The sequence below is a fragment of the Natator depressus genome, chromosome 13, assembly GCF_965152275.1.
Source record: "Natator depressus isolate rNatDep1 chromosome 13, rNatDep2.hap1, whole genome shotgun sequence".
In the NCBI taxonomy this organism is placed as follows: domain Eukaryota; kingdom Metazoa; phylum Chordata; order Testudines; family Cheloniidae; genus Natator; species Natator depressus.
In genome coordinates this window covers 27986182-28003678 of record NC_134246.1, presented here as the reverse complement: position 1 = coordinate 28003678, position 17497 = coordinate 27986182, and the positions used below count along the sequence as shown (strand labels likewise).

General features: G+C 51.5%; 1 protein-coding gene across 1 annotated transcript in view; it reads right to left on the bottom strand.

Annotated features, from left to right (window-relative positions):
• The window catches only part of NECAB3 (N-terminal EF-hand calcium binding protein 3), a 106268-nt gene that overhangs the window by 77127 nt on the left and 11644 nt on the right, over window positions 1–17497 (bottom strand). The window contains exon 2 of the mRNA XM_074969778.1: window positions 416–440. Coding sequence (XP_074825879.1) covers window positions 416–440 — 25 coding nt within the window. The remainder of the gene's footprint in view (window positions 1–415; window positions 441–17497) is intronic.

Below are 17497 nucleotides of genomic sequence, written 5' to 3'. Positions count from 1 at the left end.
ATCGCTACCCACACAAAAGGCAGTCAGACAGAGACCCTCATACAGCTGGGGCACAAACCAACCACGGATAAGAGGGCTAGGAAGAAACTTCCCCTAGGAGCAAGTTATTCTGTTGTCCAGGAGGAGGGGCTATTGCATGGGCAGCTGTCAAAGACATCTACGGAGCAGGTGGGCCACTGGTCTAATCTGGACGGGCAATTCTTGTGCTCCATTTCTTTATCTCCCTAAAGGCTTTCCCAGAGGCAGCAGGGGAAGGAGGATGAGAAGGTTCAGAGCTCTTTTCCTCACAGCCGGTGAGCTGTTTTTCTTTTCTTTGTCACTTTATTGGCAGACACCTCCATAGGGAAAGAACTAAATCTACTTTCCTACAGGCAGCTTGGGAACAAGAATAGGATACCGTGTCCTGAGTACTCACCGTTCTTGTCGGCTCGTCGAAAAACCTGAAAAGAAAAACATAGAACGTGTTGTAACAACATTGGGGATAGAGGGCATCGTCTTTTCATTCCTGAGTGAGACAGAAAAGCACCAATCCCTGCTGCAGAGCAAATCAGGACACTCAATTTGCAGACCCCTAATGAGGTGCTAATCTACCCAAATTACTAGGGGTACGGCTACACAGCAGTGGCAAGGGCTGTGGCTCAGGCTAGCCACCTGAGTATGTGCCGGGGGCTGGCCAGGATTGTGGTGGCTAGCTCAAGCCACAGCCCATGCCACTGCAGCCACACTGCTATTTTTAGAACACCAGCTGGAGCAGGGCTAGCATGTGTCTGCCTGCCCACATGGGGAAGCAGCTTCCCTGCTGCTGTGTAGACACATCCTTGCAGTGTTAATTACCACTGTGGGATGGGTTTGCTCAGAGGAGATTTTCCTTTGCAAACTATTCAAGCTGTTTCTCTCCTCCAATCTACAGAGCCCTGAGGATGCCTGTCTATGATTTAGCAAACTCCAGCATGTGCACAGAGCATTTTTTTGTTCCTCTGCTTGCTTTAGAGAAGCGAGCATGGAGGGATCCAGACTAGAAAGGACCAGATTGCAGCATGTGGCCTGCAACCTGCAACAAGCATGTGACCATGGTTGTTACTTAAAGTCTTCAATGTTTCAGCTCCTTTAAACAAAATAATTACCATGACACCTAGCTCGTATAGAGGGTTTTCCCCCCAGTTGATCTGAAAATGTTTTACAGAGGAAGTCAGTATCATTGTGCCCATTTTACAGAGGGGGAAACTGAGGCACAGAGCAGTGATTCATCCATGGTAATTCAGCCAGCGGTGGAGCCAGGAATAGAACCCAGGTCTATTGAGGCCCATTCTGGTCCAGTGCACTCTCCACCAGGCCACACTTCCTTAAAAAGACAACAGCATTAAGCACTTACTGCAGCACCTCCCGCATTTCACCCATCAGAAAAATCCCTGAGTAACAGCACTAAGGAAATGGGACTTCCCTTCCCTAGATGATCTTCCTTACCAGCAGCCCGTCCAGCAGCAAAACTCCTCCCCCTCTGGTGCGGGCAGAGCAGTAGCTGATTCTGTGCCCACTACAACATGCACGTAAGAGTCATCCTGGGTATGATGAAGGAGCTGGCTACAGAAAGTCAGTTTTCTGGCTAAAATAATTCTGGATAATGGGGTAATCTGTTCCTTTGTTTCACATCTGATACAATTTGTACTGATTTCTTTGGAGGCTGATGAAAGAAAATGGATAATACTAGGCAGGAGGTGGAGAAGAAATTATCACTTGCTTTGACCTGCCACCCACACACCTCAAAAGCAGATGAGCTGAGCTACTGTTAAGGGGATCTCCCTCCCCGCTTCATTCCTCTGGTATTGGTTGGCAATCAGTACACGCTTGGCTGACTTCAGATGAATTGAGGAGTATCCTGTTCATTTGTAAGTCACGCCAAAGATGCTGCAGCAGTGTTATAATGTGCCGGGCTGTGAGGGCCCAGAGCTGTATTGTGTTCGGGAGGTTATATCTGATCAAAGCTTGTGTGACTTTTAGTCACATTATAATGAAAACGTAAAAAAGGGAAATAACCTTACATTGAGAGGCAGTCACTTCACAGGCTGTGCGCCTCGGTAACAGAATAGTGTTAGAAGTCCTGCTCAAACGGAACAGACCTATGATCCATTCCATGTGATAGCCCACCTTGGGCCATACACAACAGATCAATGGCCCATTCTGTCAGCTAGCCCATTGTGGGCTATACACAACAGATCAATGGCCCATTCTACCTGCTGGCCAGCCTTGGGCTACACCAGAGCAGACCAAGAACCCATTCCGTTGGCTATCCCACGTTGGGCCATACCAGAGCAGACCAAAAACCCATTCCGTTGGCTAGCCCACCTTGGGACATACACAACAGATCAATGACTCATTCCATCAGCTAGCCTACCTTGAGCCACACCAGACCAGACCAAGGACCCATTCTGTCAGCTATCCCACCTTGGGCCGTACCAAGGCAGACCAATGGTCTATCGAATCCACTACTCTGTGTCCATCAGTGCTCCAGAGGAAGATGTAAAGCCCACATAGCTCCCTCAGTTGGGCAATACCAGCCACGGGGGGAATCGTTTACCACGTGCGATCTAATTAATCATCCCCACCACCACTTCCTGCAGCACAATCCCTGGGTGTTTCCTAGCACTGCCCTCCTCATCTGATGGAACCCCATTACAAGGGGGCTGCTAGTCTGGAGCTAGTCAAAGACAACTGAAAGTCAAAGGTGGGGAGACTAAAATCTGTAGATTTGTCCTGGAGGTTACTGAAGCCTCACAAAATACTCTCAAGCAAAACAGAGAGCAGGGAGGCAAGGTATAAAAACAGTGTGGTTAACTGGTGAAACCGAACAGCGATCAGTCTGAAAATGGAAATCCAGCTTCAGTGCAGCCAGTAGAAAGAAGCATAAACTAGACTGGAAGTTCCTTGTGGCAGGGAACATCTTTTTATTCAGTGTGTGCACAGACCTAACACAATGGGGTCCTGGTCGAGGCTGGGCCTGCGAGGTGCTACCACAGTCCAAATAACTAGCGATGGACTGGGGACTCTCGTGGCTTTATGGTAAGTGTGAGTTGGGGGTGTGTGCCCTCAACTGTGTGTGTTGTGCTGGGAGAATTGTGTTGATTTGTGCACAGTCTTGTGTTGTGCTATGAGATTCGTGCTGATTTGTGCAGGTGCAAATCAGGGGTGTGTGACATGAGGGACGATGTGTTTGTGGTATTGTGTGCTGGTTGTGTTGTTGTGTGGGTGGTTTTGAGGAACTGTGGCAGCTCGCCCATCTGTGCAGTCTCTCAGACAACCAGTGAAGCTGTGGTGTAAGAGCGGTGATGGCCATACCTCTGATACCATCATGGTCTAGGACTCTTGGCGTGGCAGAGACACATGCCCTGATGTTGCAGGGGTATAATGTGTAAAGTCAAAATGGCTGAGAACTTAAAATTGGACAGTAGCAGGCCACGAAACCCAGGGATGGGGGAACCCGGTGATACTCGGACCGAAAAGAGCTCTCAGCCATGCTGGCAATTGCTACCACCACTTCATGCTGACTCCGACATTCCAGTCTTCGGAGCGACGCACAGTGAGAAGCCCGAATCTCATTGTAGAGACAATAATAATACGGAACAATGGTAGGTGCAAAGTCAAAGGGAAAGCAGGAACCATGCGAAGAGGGAAGTTGAAATAAGTTTTCAAAAGCACCCAAGCGATTTCACTGCACAAATCACGTTGAAAATTAGAAGGTCTCCTGCTTCTAGTCACTAAGGTGCTTTTGCAAATCTCACCCTCTGATATAAAAACAAATAGCAAGAGACCCATCAAGTACCTCAGAAACAGGAGGTCTGTGAAAGAATCAGGGGTTCAGCTGGGCCAACATAAGGTGAAAGAAGCAAATAAGGTTGCTTCAGAGTAGATAAATGATTTCTTTGCCTTGCTTTTTCCCACCCAGGACGTTGGGAGTATTCCTACCCCAGACCTACTTGTTTCTGGTAGTTGGTAGAGACAGAGGAGGTGGTGCTGAAAGGAACTGATACACTGAAGAGCAGCATATCCCCAGGAATGGATAGTATCATCCATGAGCTCAGACAGTACACAAGAATAAGCAGCTGAGCTGCTAATAAAAATGTAGAAACACAGAATGGCAGGGCGGACAGGGACCTCGGGAGGTCGTCTAGTCCAGCCCCCGGCGCTGAGGCAGGACCAAATAAACTCAGAGCTCCCCTGACAGGTGATTGTCCAACCTGTTCTTAAAACCTCCCTAGGCAGCCTTAACTATCCTTCTAGTTAGAAAGTTCTTCCTATTATCTAACCTAATTCTCCCTTGCTGCAGATTAAGCCCATTACTTCTTGTCCTACTGTCAGTGTACACAGAGAACAATTGATCCCTGTCAGCCCTGCAGTTCTGTGTTTCTAGTCCTTTAAAATCGCCCAGGCCACTGGGCAATTGCCCCTTTTTCCCCCTGGTGGTGGGCCTGTATAGAACCTCTTCTCATTGCTTTTTATGTCCCTTATTAGGTATAACTCATTTTGTGCCTTTGCCTTTCTCATTTTGTCCCTGTAAGGGACCAGGGCATGGGCAGTCTGGCCTAGCAGTCAAAGCTAGACTGAGGTCTTCCCACCAGGGATGGTAGTCATCAAGCAGGAGTTGGAGGAATCACAAGAACCAGGGTCAGAGTCAGGCCAGGGTCAGAGTCCAGAGGTAGTACCAGGCTGGAATCTGGAGGCAAAAGTCAGAGTCACAGTCCAGAGATCAGGACACCAAACAAAGTCTGGCATTGCAGCGGGCCAAAGATGCACAGCCATCTTCCTGGGCCAACCCCTGGGATTAAATAGGGCCCTTGGCCAATCAGAGGGCCACAGGGCACTGTCACTCCGAGTCTCTTGGGCCGTACTTCCTCATCAGCTACTATCCACACTGCTCCTTAGTCGGACAGCTCCATGGCTTCCTGGTAGCACTGTCGGAACATCAGCGAGCCAGACTTTGCAGATGGGGGGGTCTAGTCCCTAGATCATTACAGTCCCTACTGGTGCTATTCCTTTTGTACTCATCTTTAGCAATTTGTCTATGTTTCTACTGCCTGTAGGATTTCATTTTTGATTGTTAGGCTCCTGATGCAGCCACAGTGGCCTCTTACTATTCTTCCTACCTTTCCTTCACACTGGGATGGTTTACTATTGCACCTACTATTGTCCCTTTGAGAAACTGCCAGCTCTCCTGAACTCCTTTTTCCCTTAGATTTTCTTTAAGAACATCAAAACAGCCATAATGGGTCAGAACAATGGTTCATCTACCCCAGTATCCTGTCTTCTGATGGTGGCCAATGCCAGTTCATGCACTGCTTCGTGGCACTGCTTCGTGGCTGGATAGCCATCTGTCTTGGATGGTTTAGATGCATCTTGGCAGGGGGTTGGAGTAGAGGACCCTTGAAGTCCCTTCTAACTCTATTATTCTATGATTCTAGGTGCTTCAGAGGGAATGAACAGATCAGGCAATCATTGAGTGATCCATCCCATCATCCATTCCCTGCTTCTGGCAATCAGAGGCTAGGGACATGCATGGGGTTGTGTCCCTGACCATCTCGGCTAATAGCCATTGAAGGAACTGTCCTCCATGAACTTATCTCATTTTTTTTTAACCCCATTTTAGTTTAGGCTTTCACAACATCCCCTCATAGGCACCGACTCTGTGGGTGCTCCGGTGCTGGAGCACCCACAGGGAAAAATTGGTGGGTGCTCTGCACCCACCAGCAGCCAAGCTCCCGGCCCCGCCCCACCGCCTCAGCTCAGCTCACCTCCACCTCCGTCTCCTCCCAGTGCTTGCCACCGCAAAACAGCTGTTTCACAGTGTAACAAGCTGTGGGAGGGAGGTGGGAGGAGCGGGAACGCGGCGCACTCAGGGGAGGAGGCAGGGAAGAGGCAGGGCTGGGGCGGGGATTTGGGGAAGGAGTCCAATGGGGCAGGGAGGGGGCGGGACTTTGGGGAAGGGGTTCCAATGGCGGCAGGGCAGGGGTGGAGTGGGGGCAGGGCCGGGGGGGGGCGAGCACCCACCAGCGCCAGGAGAAGTTGGCACCTATGCATCCCCTGGCAAAGAGTTCCACAGGTTAACTGTGTGTTGGGTGAAGTAGTACTTCCTTCTGTTTGTCTTAAGCCTGCTGCTTATTAATTTCATTGGGTGACCCTTGGTTCTTGTGTTACGGGAAGAGGTAAAACACACTTTGTTATTCACGTTCTCCATACAATTCATGATTTTATAGACCTCTGTCGTATCCCCCATTAATCGTCTCTTTTCCAAGCTGAAAAGTCCCCGTCTTTTTAATCTCTCTTCATACAAAAGCTGTTCCATATCCTTAGTCATTTTTGTTGCCCTTACCTGGACCTTTTCCAATTCTAATATATCTTTTTAAGATGGGGTGATCAGAACTGCACGCAGCATTCAAGGTGTGGCCGGAGCCTGGATTTATATAGTGGCATTATGGGTTTTTTTCTCTTTCATCTCTTTGATTCCCATCCATCAGCTCAACAGCAATGACTGGGCCAAATGAAATCTTTCCACCACTTTCTATCTTGTACCAGCTTCAGAGTTTCATTCTTGTTTAAACCTTTTGGTTCCATGTCATTCTTCACCAGGTCTATCCAACACATCCTCGGTTTTCCTCTGTTTCTAGTTCCTTGCACTCTGGCATGTATTGCCCCAGATGGTCCATTCCTGACATGTGTCCAAACCATCTCAGCCTCTTTCTTGAATCTTCTGTAGAGTTTGTTACAATTTGCTTTTCCGATGTCTATTATTGGTCTACCCGACTTCTTGTTAAAACCAGGTACTGTATCAGAAGATTGGAGGCCAGCAAGTATTGTCCCTATGTTCTAAAAGGTCTCTAGGAATGAACCTGGGAACTAGAGGCCAGTTATGAGTAGGAAGTGTGCTGGTCCCTTTCATACCCATCATTATCTCTGTTGTTTGCATCCGTGCATGAACTAGGCCCTCTGCATCTGAACACCCAGATTTTGTGGCGGTAACTCACGTACCAGACAGAACATTTAGACGTCACAAGCCAAATTCTTTGCTGGCATAAATGGGTGAAGAGCTCCCCTGGATGCAGAATTTAGCCCTTTGAAATGTTTTTTTCACTTCTCTACATTCCCCTTCTTTTGGGGCAAGCACTGGGTTACTGTGAGTTTCCTGCTTCCGTATGCATTCCTGCCCTCTATACTAACGTCCTGTAGGAACCTCTGCAGCTTCTCCCCTAAGAAGCCCTTTGTCCTGTGGCCGGGGAGAGGGATTTTATTATGCTGGTCACACTCCCAAAGCCCTGGCTTTTACCCACTCCTCATCATGCTTCCCCCTTAGTGAGTGTGCAGAGCCTCAGCAGAAGGATGCAGTCTGCAGCAGAACACACACCTCTCCTCCCCATCTTGTGCTGCCTCAGGGATATAAACTAGCCCAGATCCTGCCAGTGTTAGGTAATAGGTACCTGGGGGATACAGGCTTTGAGTCAGGCCAGGCTGTTCTGCTCTGTGCTCTCTCAGAGCCCATTAGGACTGGCTGATGCACTTTGGAGCTTTCCAGCCTACCACTCAATAAGGAAACCTGCATTTTCCTCCACTGGGGATTTCTCTGGATTTTAGAGCAAAGCCCCACCCAGGTGGGGGATGGAGGGGCTCTCTCCACTTTGCTTTCTTGCATGTTGATCTTTTCTGATTTTGCATTCATGGTCTCAGGGACAATAGAATCACAAAGGCAACATGCAAATGCAAGGGCCAGTCCCATGTGTCCCTGGGCATGGAACTCGCACTGATGTTTATGGGAGCTCTGGGCACAGATGGCTTGCAGGACTGGGTGCACATTCGGGTGAGCAAAGAAGGCACCACCTTGTTCTGCACCTATTGAGTTCCCAGGGTGAAGGCCCCTCCCTCAGCATAAGGGGAGGAGCTACTGAGCCAAGAACTCAAATGAATCTGGGGGACAACAAATGATAAACCAGGGACAGGAGTGACGGTTACAGGTTCAAAATCAGGGATCCTGAGGGGGATACTGAGCAGAGTCTGCAGTGCCCACTGCTCCTCAAAGGTGTCTAGGGAGCCAGCAAACGCAGGGGCGCTGGAACAATGTGTACAGTGGGGGTTCTGAGAGCCATTGAATCAAAGTGTAAACCCTGGATATGATGGAAACCACTTCAAGCCAGGAGGTGCTGCAGCACCCCCAGCACCCCTAGTTTCAGCACCTATGAGTGGACGCGGCCCAGAGGAACTCTGCGCGGATACGTGAACCAAGGGAGGAATGGAAATAGTCCCACAGTCACAGAACACCTCCCTGTCCAGCATCCTTCTCCTGGTTTTATAGACGGCCACCTTGGCCAGCACCAGGAGGAGGATGACGAGTGGGGCCACAGATGGAGTAAGCATAGATCAGGAGCTGCGGGGAAAACTGCAACCAGAACCTGAGGAGAAGGGTCTCCCTGACGCCACAGAAGGGGCGTGTGTCAGGGAGGGGGGTGAACCGTGCCAGATACACGCCCGTGCTCACGGCTTCATGAAGGAGCAGCCAGCTGATATCCCCGGTGGGCCATGGGACCAGGGTGGAATACAGACTGGCCCACCGGGGTTCCTCACCCTCCACAGGTGGTAGAAGGTCCCACCACTTGGTGTCCTGGCCAGATACAAGAGTGAGGAAATGGAACGTGTGGTGCACAAAGGTGTACATCTGTTCCCCAGGCGCGATTCAGAAACGAGCCGGCTGCATGACTGCGTGCAAGTAATGCAAGGGGAATCAGGGGGCTCGTGGCAAGGGGCCTATAACAAGGTCTGGAGGGCCGGGGTGGGCAGGGAGCACCCTCCTGCAGGACCCACTCAAGGGAGGCCCAAGAGGTGGGCAGTAAGGCTGCCCTCACCTCCTGGAGTAGGTGCCAGGGAGTATGAGGGGTGGCGAGCCCCGTGCACTTACAGAGCACCAGGGGATCCACCCAGTCCCCCAAATCGTAGTCCAGAAGGTCTCCAATTCGGGTGGTTCCTGCCAGGACCACCCTCCGGCACACTGAGGGGGACTCTGTCACCTGCACACCGAGCTGGGGATTGTGTAGCAGGGGCTCTGCAAGGAGATCTGCCCCCTCAGCAGCCATCATGGACCTTGTCGCCGAGACCAGCTTCCAGGTCCAGAGGAGGTCCTGGTAGAAGACCAGCAGCTCAGAGAGGTCTCACAGAAGACCCCCCGGATGAAGAAAAAAGAGCTGCTCATCATATCGGAGCCCTCGGAGGCGGAAGAGGAAGGCGTATGCCAACATGCTCCATGCCGGACTACCTGCAAAATAAAGGGGTCTCTGCAGGGCCTGGAGACGGAAGACATGGACCTGGCTGCAAAGGCTGAGCAGGCCCTGTCCCCGCTCCTCCACAGGAAGACTCGAAACCCCTGCAGAGACCCAGTGCAGTCCTGGCCCAAAGAACTCCAGAGCTAACCTCTGAAGCCAGGCCAGGATCCCCGGGGCTGGGCTCAAGGTGTTGAGCCAGTGCCGGAGCATGGGCAGAACCAGCCGGTTGAGCACCAACACCCTCCCACCTTGTTCCGCAGGCACCCCAGCTGGGCAGCGTAGGTGCCTGGATTGGGGGGTGGAGGCACGCCTACGTGCTGCAGTGACTCTGCAGGGGGCCCCTTTCCCCGAGTTAGTCCCACATCTACGCCTCAGGAGAGGGCCTAAGGGTGCTGTGCTGCAGGAGGTCCCGTCATGCCGATGGCACAGAATGGCCACTCGAAACTTGTGTTGGTAATGCAGCGTGGTGGCTCTTGTCACAGAAGTGGGGTGTCGGCTGCCGTGTCCCAGGCACGGTCCAGTGTAGGTAATCACAGTCTGCCTGTGTTAAACTCCCTCTGTCATTTGACTTGGACACAATATTCTTCTTGCCTTCCAAGCTTAGCCTGCTCGGCTATGTTGCTTTTTGATGTAAAACATTTACCACACTCCAGCCCAGGGGAGCTGCAATGCAGTGAGTGGCAAAGCAATCCCAATCAGGTTCCCGGGAGAGCCTTTGATATGGACGATAGAACTGTGAGTAACAATTCATTCCTATTTTAAATCAGATGCACTGGGCAGGTGAAGTGAGCTCTCGCTCCAAACCAAACCGAAAGCTACAAACTGATCAGCATCAGCCTGAAAACGAGTTTCATTTAAGACCAAATACAACAGAAAAACCCTCTGAACTTCCGCAGTGCCGGCTTGTACAGCCCCCCAAACCTTCCAGTTCGTCTCCAGCCGCAGACACAAGCACTCGGCTGTATGTGATGGAGCCAGGCATACTAAAGTGTCGCCTCCAGAGTCTGCACTGGCTTCCAGCTCATCTGCTGTGGGCCGAGGGATCGTTCCGCTTGTTCCCTCCAGGTCTCTGGGCCAGTGGGGATGCACCTGCTGTTGGTTGTGTTCTGCAGTGCCCTCTGCAGTGAGGGCAGATGAGGTACAGCCTCTGTCACTGTACAGGCTGGGGAGAGTTGAATTACCTGGAAGCAATGTTGTCTAGTGGCTAGAGCACCAGCCTTGCACTCAGGATAGCTGGGTTCTCCTCCTAGCTCTGCTGCTGGGTCACCTTGAGCAAATCACATCCCTTTGTAATGCCTCAGTTTCCCAATCTATAAAATGGCAATGATGGCATTACGCTCCTTTGCAGAGCACTTTGAGATCGACTGAAGGCAAGTGCTACTATTCTGCGCATTAAGAATAGTACTGTTTTAACGAATCTTCCAATTATTATTTATTAGTAATAGTCAATATGTACCTTGTGATAGAGCCCAAAATACCCAGGTGGGATCAGGGCCCCATTGTGCTGGGTGCTGCACACCCAGAGGACTAAGTCAGTTCCTACCCCGGAGGACCCAGGATCTAGAGGATGTGAGAGTCTGGGGGCAGCATGCAGGACATTCTCATCGCGGGGGGGGGGGGGGTCGCTGAGGTCAGAAATTCAGACCAGCTGGTCGAGCAATGGCTAAATCTGCTGCTCTCGGCCCTTTCCTCGCCATCCCCCAGCTCAGAGCTATTTTGCAGCCATGCCGATGTCTGTGATTAAGGAATGAGCAAAAAGCTTTGGCACATCTCCCGGAGTTCACTGTGCTCATTCCTGTGTGCTAGGAAAGCCAGAACTACAGGAGACTTTCCCTGCACGACCTGCGTAACTGAAGCTGAGCTGCGTGAGAGTCAATAAAAGGGAGGTTTTTAATGCTGGGAGTCATGGATTGAAGGGGGACCACGAGAACGGCACAAATGCAGCTAACAAACTTCACAGCCACGTTTGATCTTTTCAAAGCGTCTCCTCTTTTCGGGCTAACACCTCTGATCCATCAGCTCTGGGGAGCTCTCGGTTTGGCCTCAGCCGCTCTGAGGTGCATAGCCGGGGGGTTGAACATTGGCCACTGTGGATCCTGTCCACATGCAGCGATTAAAGAGGGGTGCGGGGACTTGTGGCCCACAACCCATTTCCCTCCCTGAGTAAATGTTTGGGCTTTATTTATGGCAGTCACAAAGGACACAACAGAAGCCTGTTCTCTGGAGTCAAAGCAAACTCTCCCCTGGATACCAAAGCCGCAGAGTGGGAGCGGTCTGCACCCAGCCACTGCTGTATCTTGCATTTGCAGCTTCCATTCTGCTGAGCTCAGCACATGGAGTTATTACACACACACACACACACACACACACACACGTACGTTTAATTACACATGCATTTCAGGAGCAAGGCTCTGTGCCTTCCCACGTCAGCTATCCTAACCCATTTGTGCTAATCAACGAGCATTACCAGGCATCTCTCTGAGCATTAGCTCCTCACTCACGCCCCTTCTTGGTTGAGATGCCAGCGGTTTGCCACTGCTGGTACAGCACTGAGCAGAACGGGGAAATTTACTCCTGTGCAGGGGGACAGTAGCACGTGGACCATGCCCCATTTAACCCTCCTGCACTCACAGCCTCCTCCCATTCCCACCTTCTCCCTGAGCTCCCCACCCAGCCCCAAACATCCCCAGCGTCTCCCTGAGCTCCCTGCCCAGCCCCCCACATTCCCAGGCTCTTCCTGAGCTCCTCTCCCAGCCCCCCAGATTCTCATCCTCTCCCTGAGCTCCCCACGCAGCCCCCCACATTGACAGCCTCTTCCAAAGCTCCCCATCCAGCCCCCCACATTCCCAGCCTCTCCCAGAGCTCCCCACCCAGCCCCCCATATTCCCAGCCTCTCGCAGAGCTCCCCACCCAGCCCTCAAATCCTGGCCTCCCCCAGAGTGCATCCTGCAATCCAGGCTGCTCCGCATGCTCCCTGCCTACCCCACCCCAAATCCCATCCTCTCCTAGACCGCCCCTGAAATCCCAGCATCATGTGGAAGAAGCTGTGAGGGAGGCTTGTCTGCTGTGGGCCAAGGGATCGTTCTGCTTGTTCCCTCCAGGTCCCAGTGGGGATGCACCCCTGGGCCAGGCATTCAGACTGCTTTAACCACCATCAGTACCGGATCCAGCTTTACACCCGTCCACTGCCTCTCCCACACCACCTCCAGCTTGTGCTCTCCTCAACCCTCTTCCTCCGCACGAAGGGGAACAAAGTGGCTCTTTAAAAGCCCTGTTCCCCCACCTGCCCCTTGTCTCCCCCCACTGCTCTCCACCCCCTACAGGGAGAGCTCCCACAAGACTCCAGGGGAGCCCTCCACGCCCCCCAGGGAAGCGCTCAGCTCTCCCTTTGCGGTGGCCCAGTGGTTTACCTCACCTGTTGTCCAGTGCACACCTCACAGGGGAGTTAACCCGTGAGCTCTGGGCACAGGTTGCTTTCCTGGGGGGTGGGAAACCCCGGCTCAAACCCCTGCTCTGGCACGGACCCGCAATGGATTCTTTCAATTCACGGAACATGCAAAACAAATTTCAGAACTGGATTCGCCCCAAACCGAATTTGGTTTTTACAAAACTGCCGCCAATCCCAAAAAAATCAGTGATTGGCCCAGTGCTCGTGATGCTGCTCAGCAAGTGCGGGCCAGCACTGCCACAGGACAGCTTCTGGCTATCATTACCTGGGAAAGGCCCTTCCTGCCATGAGAACCTGGCAGCATCTGCCCCACATCAGCTGGTTTTTCCCCCTCTCATTTCTGTCTTGCTGATCTTTTTTTAATGCTGAACTCCCTCCTCCACCTCTTTCCCATGGGTGCACCTGAGTAACTGCCAAGACAACTGTACCCAGTCTGGTGGCATCACCTAACAAACTGCTGGCATCACCGTACCAGTTGCTCTTTGTCCTTTGTATTCACAGCCTGCTGCCCTCTTATTAAACAGACATTGGCTTGGCAACTGCCTTCTCTTCTGGTTTGCATCCCTTCAGGGAGTGAGACTAGGCTAGGAGCCTGACTGTGTGCAAAGAGCCAGGGCTCGCAGAGATGCATCCTGATCACACTGCAGACTGTTCTGTGTCTATAGCCCTTTGATATGAGAAGGATCCTCATGGGAAAAAAGCCTTAGAATGGAACAGGCATCAAATAGAGAAGCCTTTCTATAGACATTTCTCTAGAAGCCTGTGCAATGGCCCTAAAACCCTACAGAACTCAGTAGAGAATGAAATCCTCTCCATGGGTCTCTATTAACCACCCCGTAGAATTCCAGAGCAGGGGTAGATGTCTCTCCTCAATCCTGTAAGGTGATGCAGAATAGCTATAGAAAATTGAAACCTTTCTCCAGGTCGTTTGATTTGTCCTCCAGAAGGGGAATGGGGCCTACTGGTTACATGAGAGGACTGGGTGCTAGGACTCCTGGGCTCTGCAACTGACTCACTGTGAGATCCGGACCAAGTCACCTCATCTTTCTGTGGTTCCGTTTCTGTGTCTGTCAAGCACAACTGGTAAACCCTATGTACAGCACCTCCCAGGGTGCTACAGTGAGGTTTGCAGGGTGCCTGGAGACACTCCCAGTGTACAAGAGCTGTATGTACAAAGTCTTATTAACTAGAGCTAGATCTGAGCCCTAACAAGCTCTAAGCGGGAAGGCTGGTCTTGTGGTTAGGATACCAGCCTACAACTTAGTTCAATTCCTGGCTGTGCTACTGACCCTCTCTGTGTTCTTGGGCTCGTCACTTAATCGCTCTGCGCCTCAGTTTCCCCATTCTGTAAAGCAAGGATGTACTTCCCTATCACAGGGGTGCCATGATGATAAACTCATTCATGTTTGTGGGGCGCTCGGACCCTGTGGCGCGGGAGATACAAGAGTCCCCAGACAGATAACTGCACCTGAACTTAGGGGAAGGTCAAGTCCAGATCCAAATGCTCTAACTGATCCATCACTCTACAACGAGTCAAACCTCCCCCAGGGATCCAAGCACCGCAAGACTTGATCTGTCTGGTTCAGGCCCATCTCTTTTATTAACCTGTTCTCAGCACCTATTTTATTACATGTATATGTATCAGTTCTCTTTCACCTTTCAGCCACTAACCAGACCAGTTTCCCATCACCACCACCACGGCCCCTGGAACTCACCCCAGTGCCTCCTGTGCCTAGGAAGCCTTGAAATGCGATCTAAGTGATGCATGTCCGTTGTGCAGACCCTGAGCATTGGGGTGAAAGTCACTTTGGAAGCAGGGAGGCTCTCCCATAGTCTTGCTGTTGTATTTACAATGATCCTGTCCTGCTCAGAACAGCTGCCAGGAGTTAGGGGAGGAAGTGAGGAGTTTGCCTTTGGTGGAGCTACAAGGTCTCCTGCTTTGTACAGCAGATTTTGAATTCACATCACGCCAGAAACCATCTATGAGTTTAGGGCTAATCTGTGAGTAACTGAGTCCCTAGAGAGCCCTGAGCAGGATTCAGAGCTCAGAGGCAAGTGCCTATTTCCAATCTCCATATACTCCACGGGTATAAAATGGCACAGCTCCATTAAAGTCAATGGAGCAATGCCAATCTACACCAGCTGCGAATACAGCCCCTCCCTTTAAATGCATCCATCGGTGCTAACCTGGGGGATGATACAACAACAGGCGGTCGAACCTCTTTTGCCTGTTTCCCCTTCTTTACCACTTCCCAAAAAGAAAAATCAAGCAACAGCTTAAGAACCTCCGGAGACAGCGATCCCGAGGCCTCTCGGGATGTTACATGGGGCCTGTGCTTGGTAGGCATTCAACCCATGTATTGGTCAATAAAAACAATCAAATGCTGTCTCTCCTCGCTACCTGTCTGACAGCTGATAATTCTGTTAGAGTGCAGGCTGGGTGTGAGAAACAAACCCAGCCCTCCATGTGAAGCATGAGGCTTTCCTTGCTGTGAGCCACTGCAGGGATGAAATCCGACAGGTGAAATGATAACCTGCCATCCTATCGCAGCTAGATTCCTTGAGAACAAAGCACACTAATAATAGGAACCCTAATTAGTGCTGTCTTGATGTCTTCAAATGGCCTAGAGAATGGCAATCGCAATCCTCTACACGCAGCCCAAATTAGCCCCTGGCTAGGCAGTTAGCAAGTGGGTTTTTTCCATTTTGTAAGGTTCTATTTTAAGTGCTGTGGGCGGGACCGGGTTGTTAAAGGAAGTTACTTGTTTAAATTAAATTCCTGAAGCTGGTATATTTTTCCCCTTTAAAAATAATTGTTTGGTTTGAATACTCAGCCTTTTTCACCAGTAGGGGCCTAATCCTGCTGCCTTTCCTCAAGCAAGGTGGTGCCCTCACTTCATGTATGAGTGAGAGAGGCTCACCTGAGTAAGACTTGCAGGAGTGGGCCCTAGCTGAGACCGAGTGAAAGACCTGGTGCTATGGGAGCTGCACTTCGTTTGCAGGGCTGGTAATGACCTCAGCTCCTGGACTCTGAGTAATGTCACATATGACACACAACACGGTGGGAAGCACTACTGGGCTGCTGTTTGCCCGACTGTAGAATGGGGATAAGAGGTCATGTGACATGTCAAAGGTCACACAGCGCGTCAGGGGAAGAGCAGGACTAGAGCCCCAACACCCTGAGCTATCGCATGGCTGTACAAACCCAATGGCTCACCATAGTGGCTCTGGATCAGTGTTTCCCATCATCAGTCTGTTATGTCCCAGCCAGAGGCAGATTAAGGGTTCATGAGGCCCTGGGCCAGAGCAAGTGGGGACCCCCTCCCAACTCTTTCCACCTGCAGTTCTGCCCCCGTTCTGCCCCTTCTGCCTGTGGCCCCACCCACAACCCCACCCCATTCTTCCCATTCCCCCGTGGCCCCGCTTGTTCCATCCACGGTCCGCCCCATTGCGCCCCCTCCCCCACTGTAGCCCCCACAACCCGTTTGCTCCTTTCTCTCCCCCGCCCCTGCGGCCCTAAGACTGGAGAAGCTCTGTGCCCCGACCATGGCCCTGGGCCCACAGCGGGGAGTGAGAGCTCCCCGAGGCCATGACAGGGAGCCAGAACTCATCCAGTCCCCTGCAGCTGGGATCCGTGTGCTGGGGTTTGCCCCGCCTACCCGTGATTGAAAATTACAATCCCCAAAGCAGCTCTCCATTCTGAGACCTCCCTGTGTGCTTCATTGATTCTCTCCCCAGGCACTTTAATTCTCCTGTGTTTAACCCACAGCACACAATCATCCACAACGTGACCCCTATTCATTTGGGGGAGAGCCCCAGCTTGCTCTTCTTCCTTCCCTCTTTGTACGGCCCAGGTGCTTTCCCTTAAGCCTAAGTGGGCAGCAGGTGATCAGTCACAGGTGCACTGGACCCCTGCCCCCTCTTAAAGGGGCCCATCATCCTGTAATAGGACCATGTATTTTGAGAGATAGTCTCCCTTAGATGCTTTTGCTGTTGCCTTCCCTCAAAGCAGGTAATGCCGAGTCTCTCTCCAGAGCCGCTATCTGGTACTTTTCACCGCCAGCCACAGCCCCGGTCCCTGCGTTGAGAAGCTGTCAATTGAATAGACTAAAGATGCTGAAGGGGAGTGAGCAAGTGCTGAAGCAACAGCCATTTCTTTGTTAAGCTCCCTATGAATTGATTCAGTGCCTTGGGAGCTCCTCCGCCGCCACAGGGCGAGATAACATCCTCAGCTCCTGGACTCTCAGACGTGATCCCTCCAGGGAATGAAAAGAGGAACCCACATTTCTGCAAGGCAACATCCCAGAGTCTGACAAAGAGCCAGAGAGTGAGACTGAGAAGCACAGAAAGGAAAATCTCTGACTTAATCATAACAACAGAGAGGTCAGGGCCGATTCTGGCGGAGTGGGTGGAAGATAAGCCAGCCTTAACAATCCAGGTTTAGATCCGATAGACAATGAACAGAGGGGCAGGGAGAGAACAAGGAAAGGATTTCAAGGAAAGCAGCAGCCTTGGCATAACTTTGGTACAGTGGCTGAGGAGCACAGATCTACCTACCCCATGGGGCCTGGGCTCATTAGTTTGTCTTCTGGTTGTAAAGTAGGCCTGGGAGAGCACCAGACAGGCACTACAGTGATTTTCTCTGAAGGGTCAGGAAAGTGACTAAACTGGCACCATCTTGCTCAAGTGAACTGCTCCCCATGTGCACTCAGAGTCAAGTGACCTGATGAATTAGGGAGGAAAGGAGGTTTTTAGT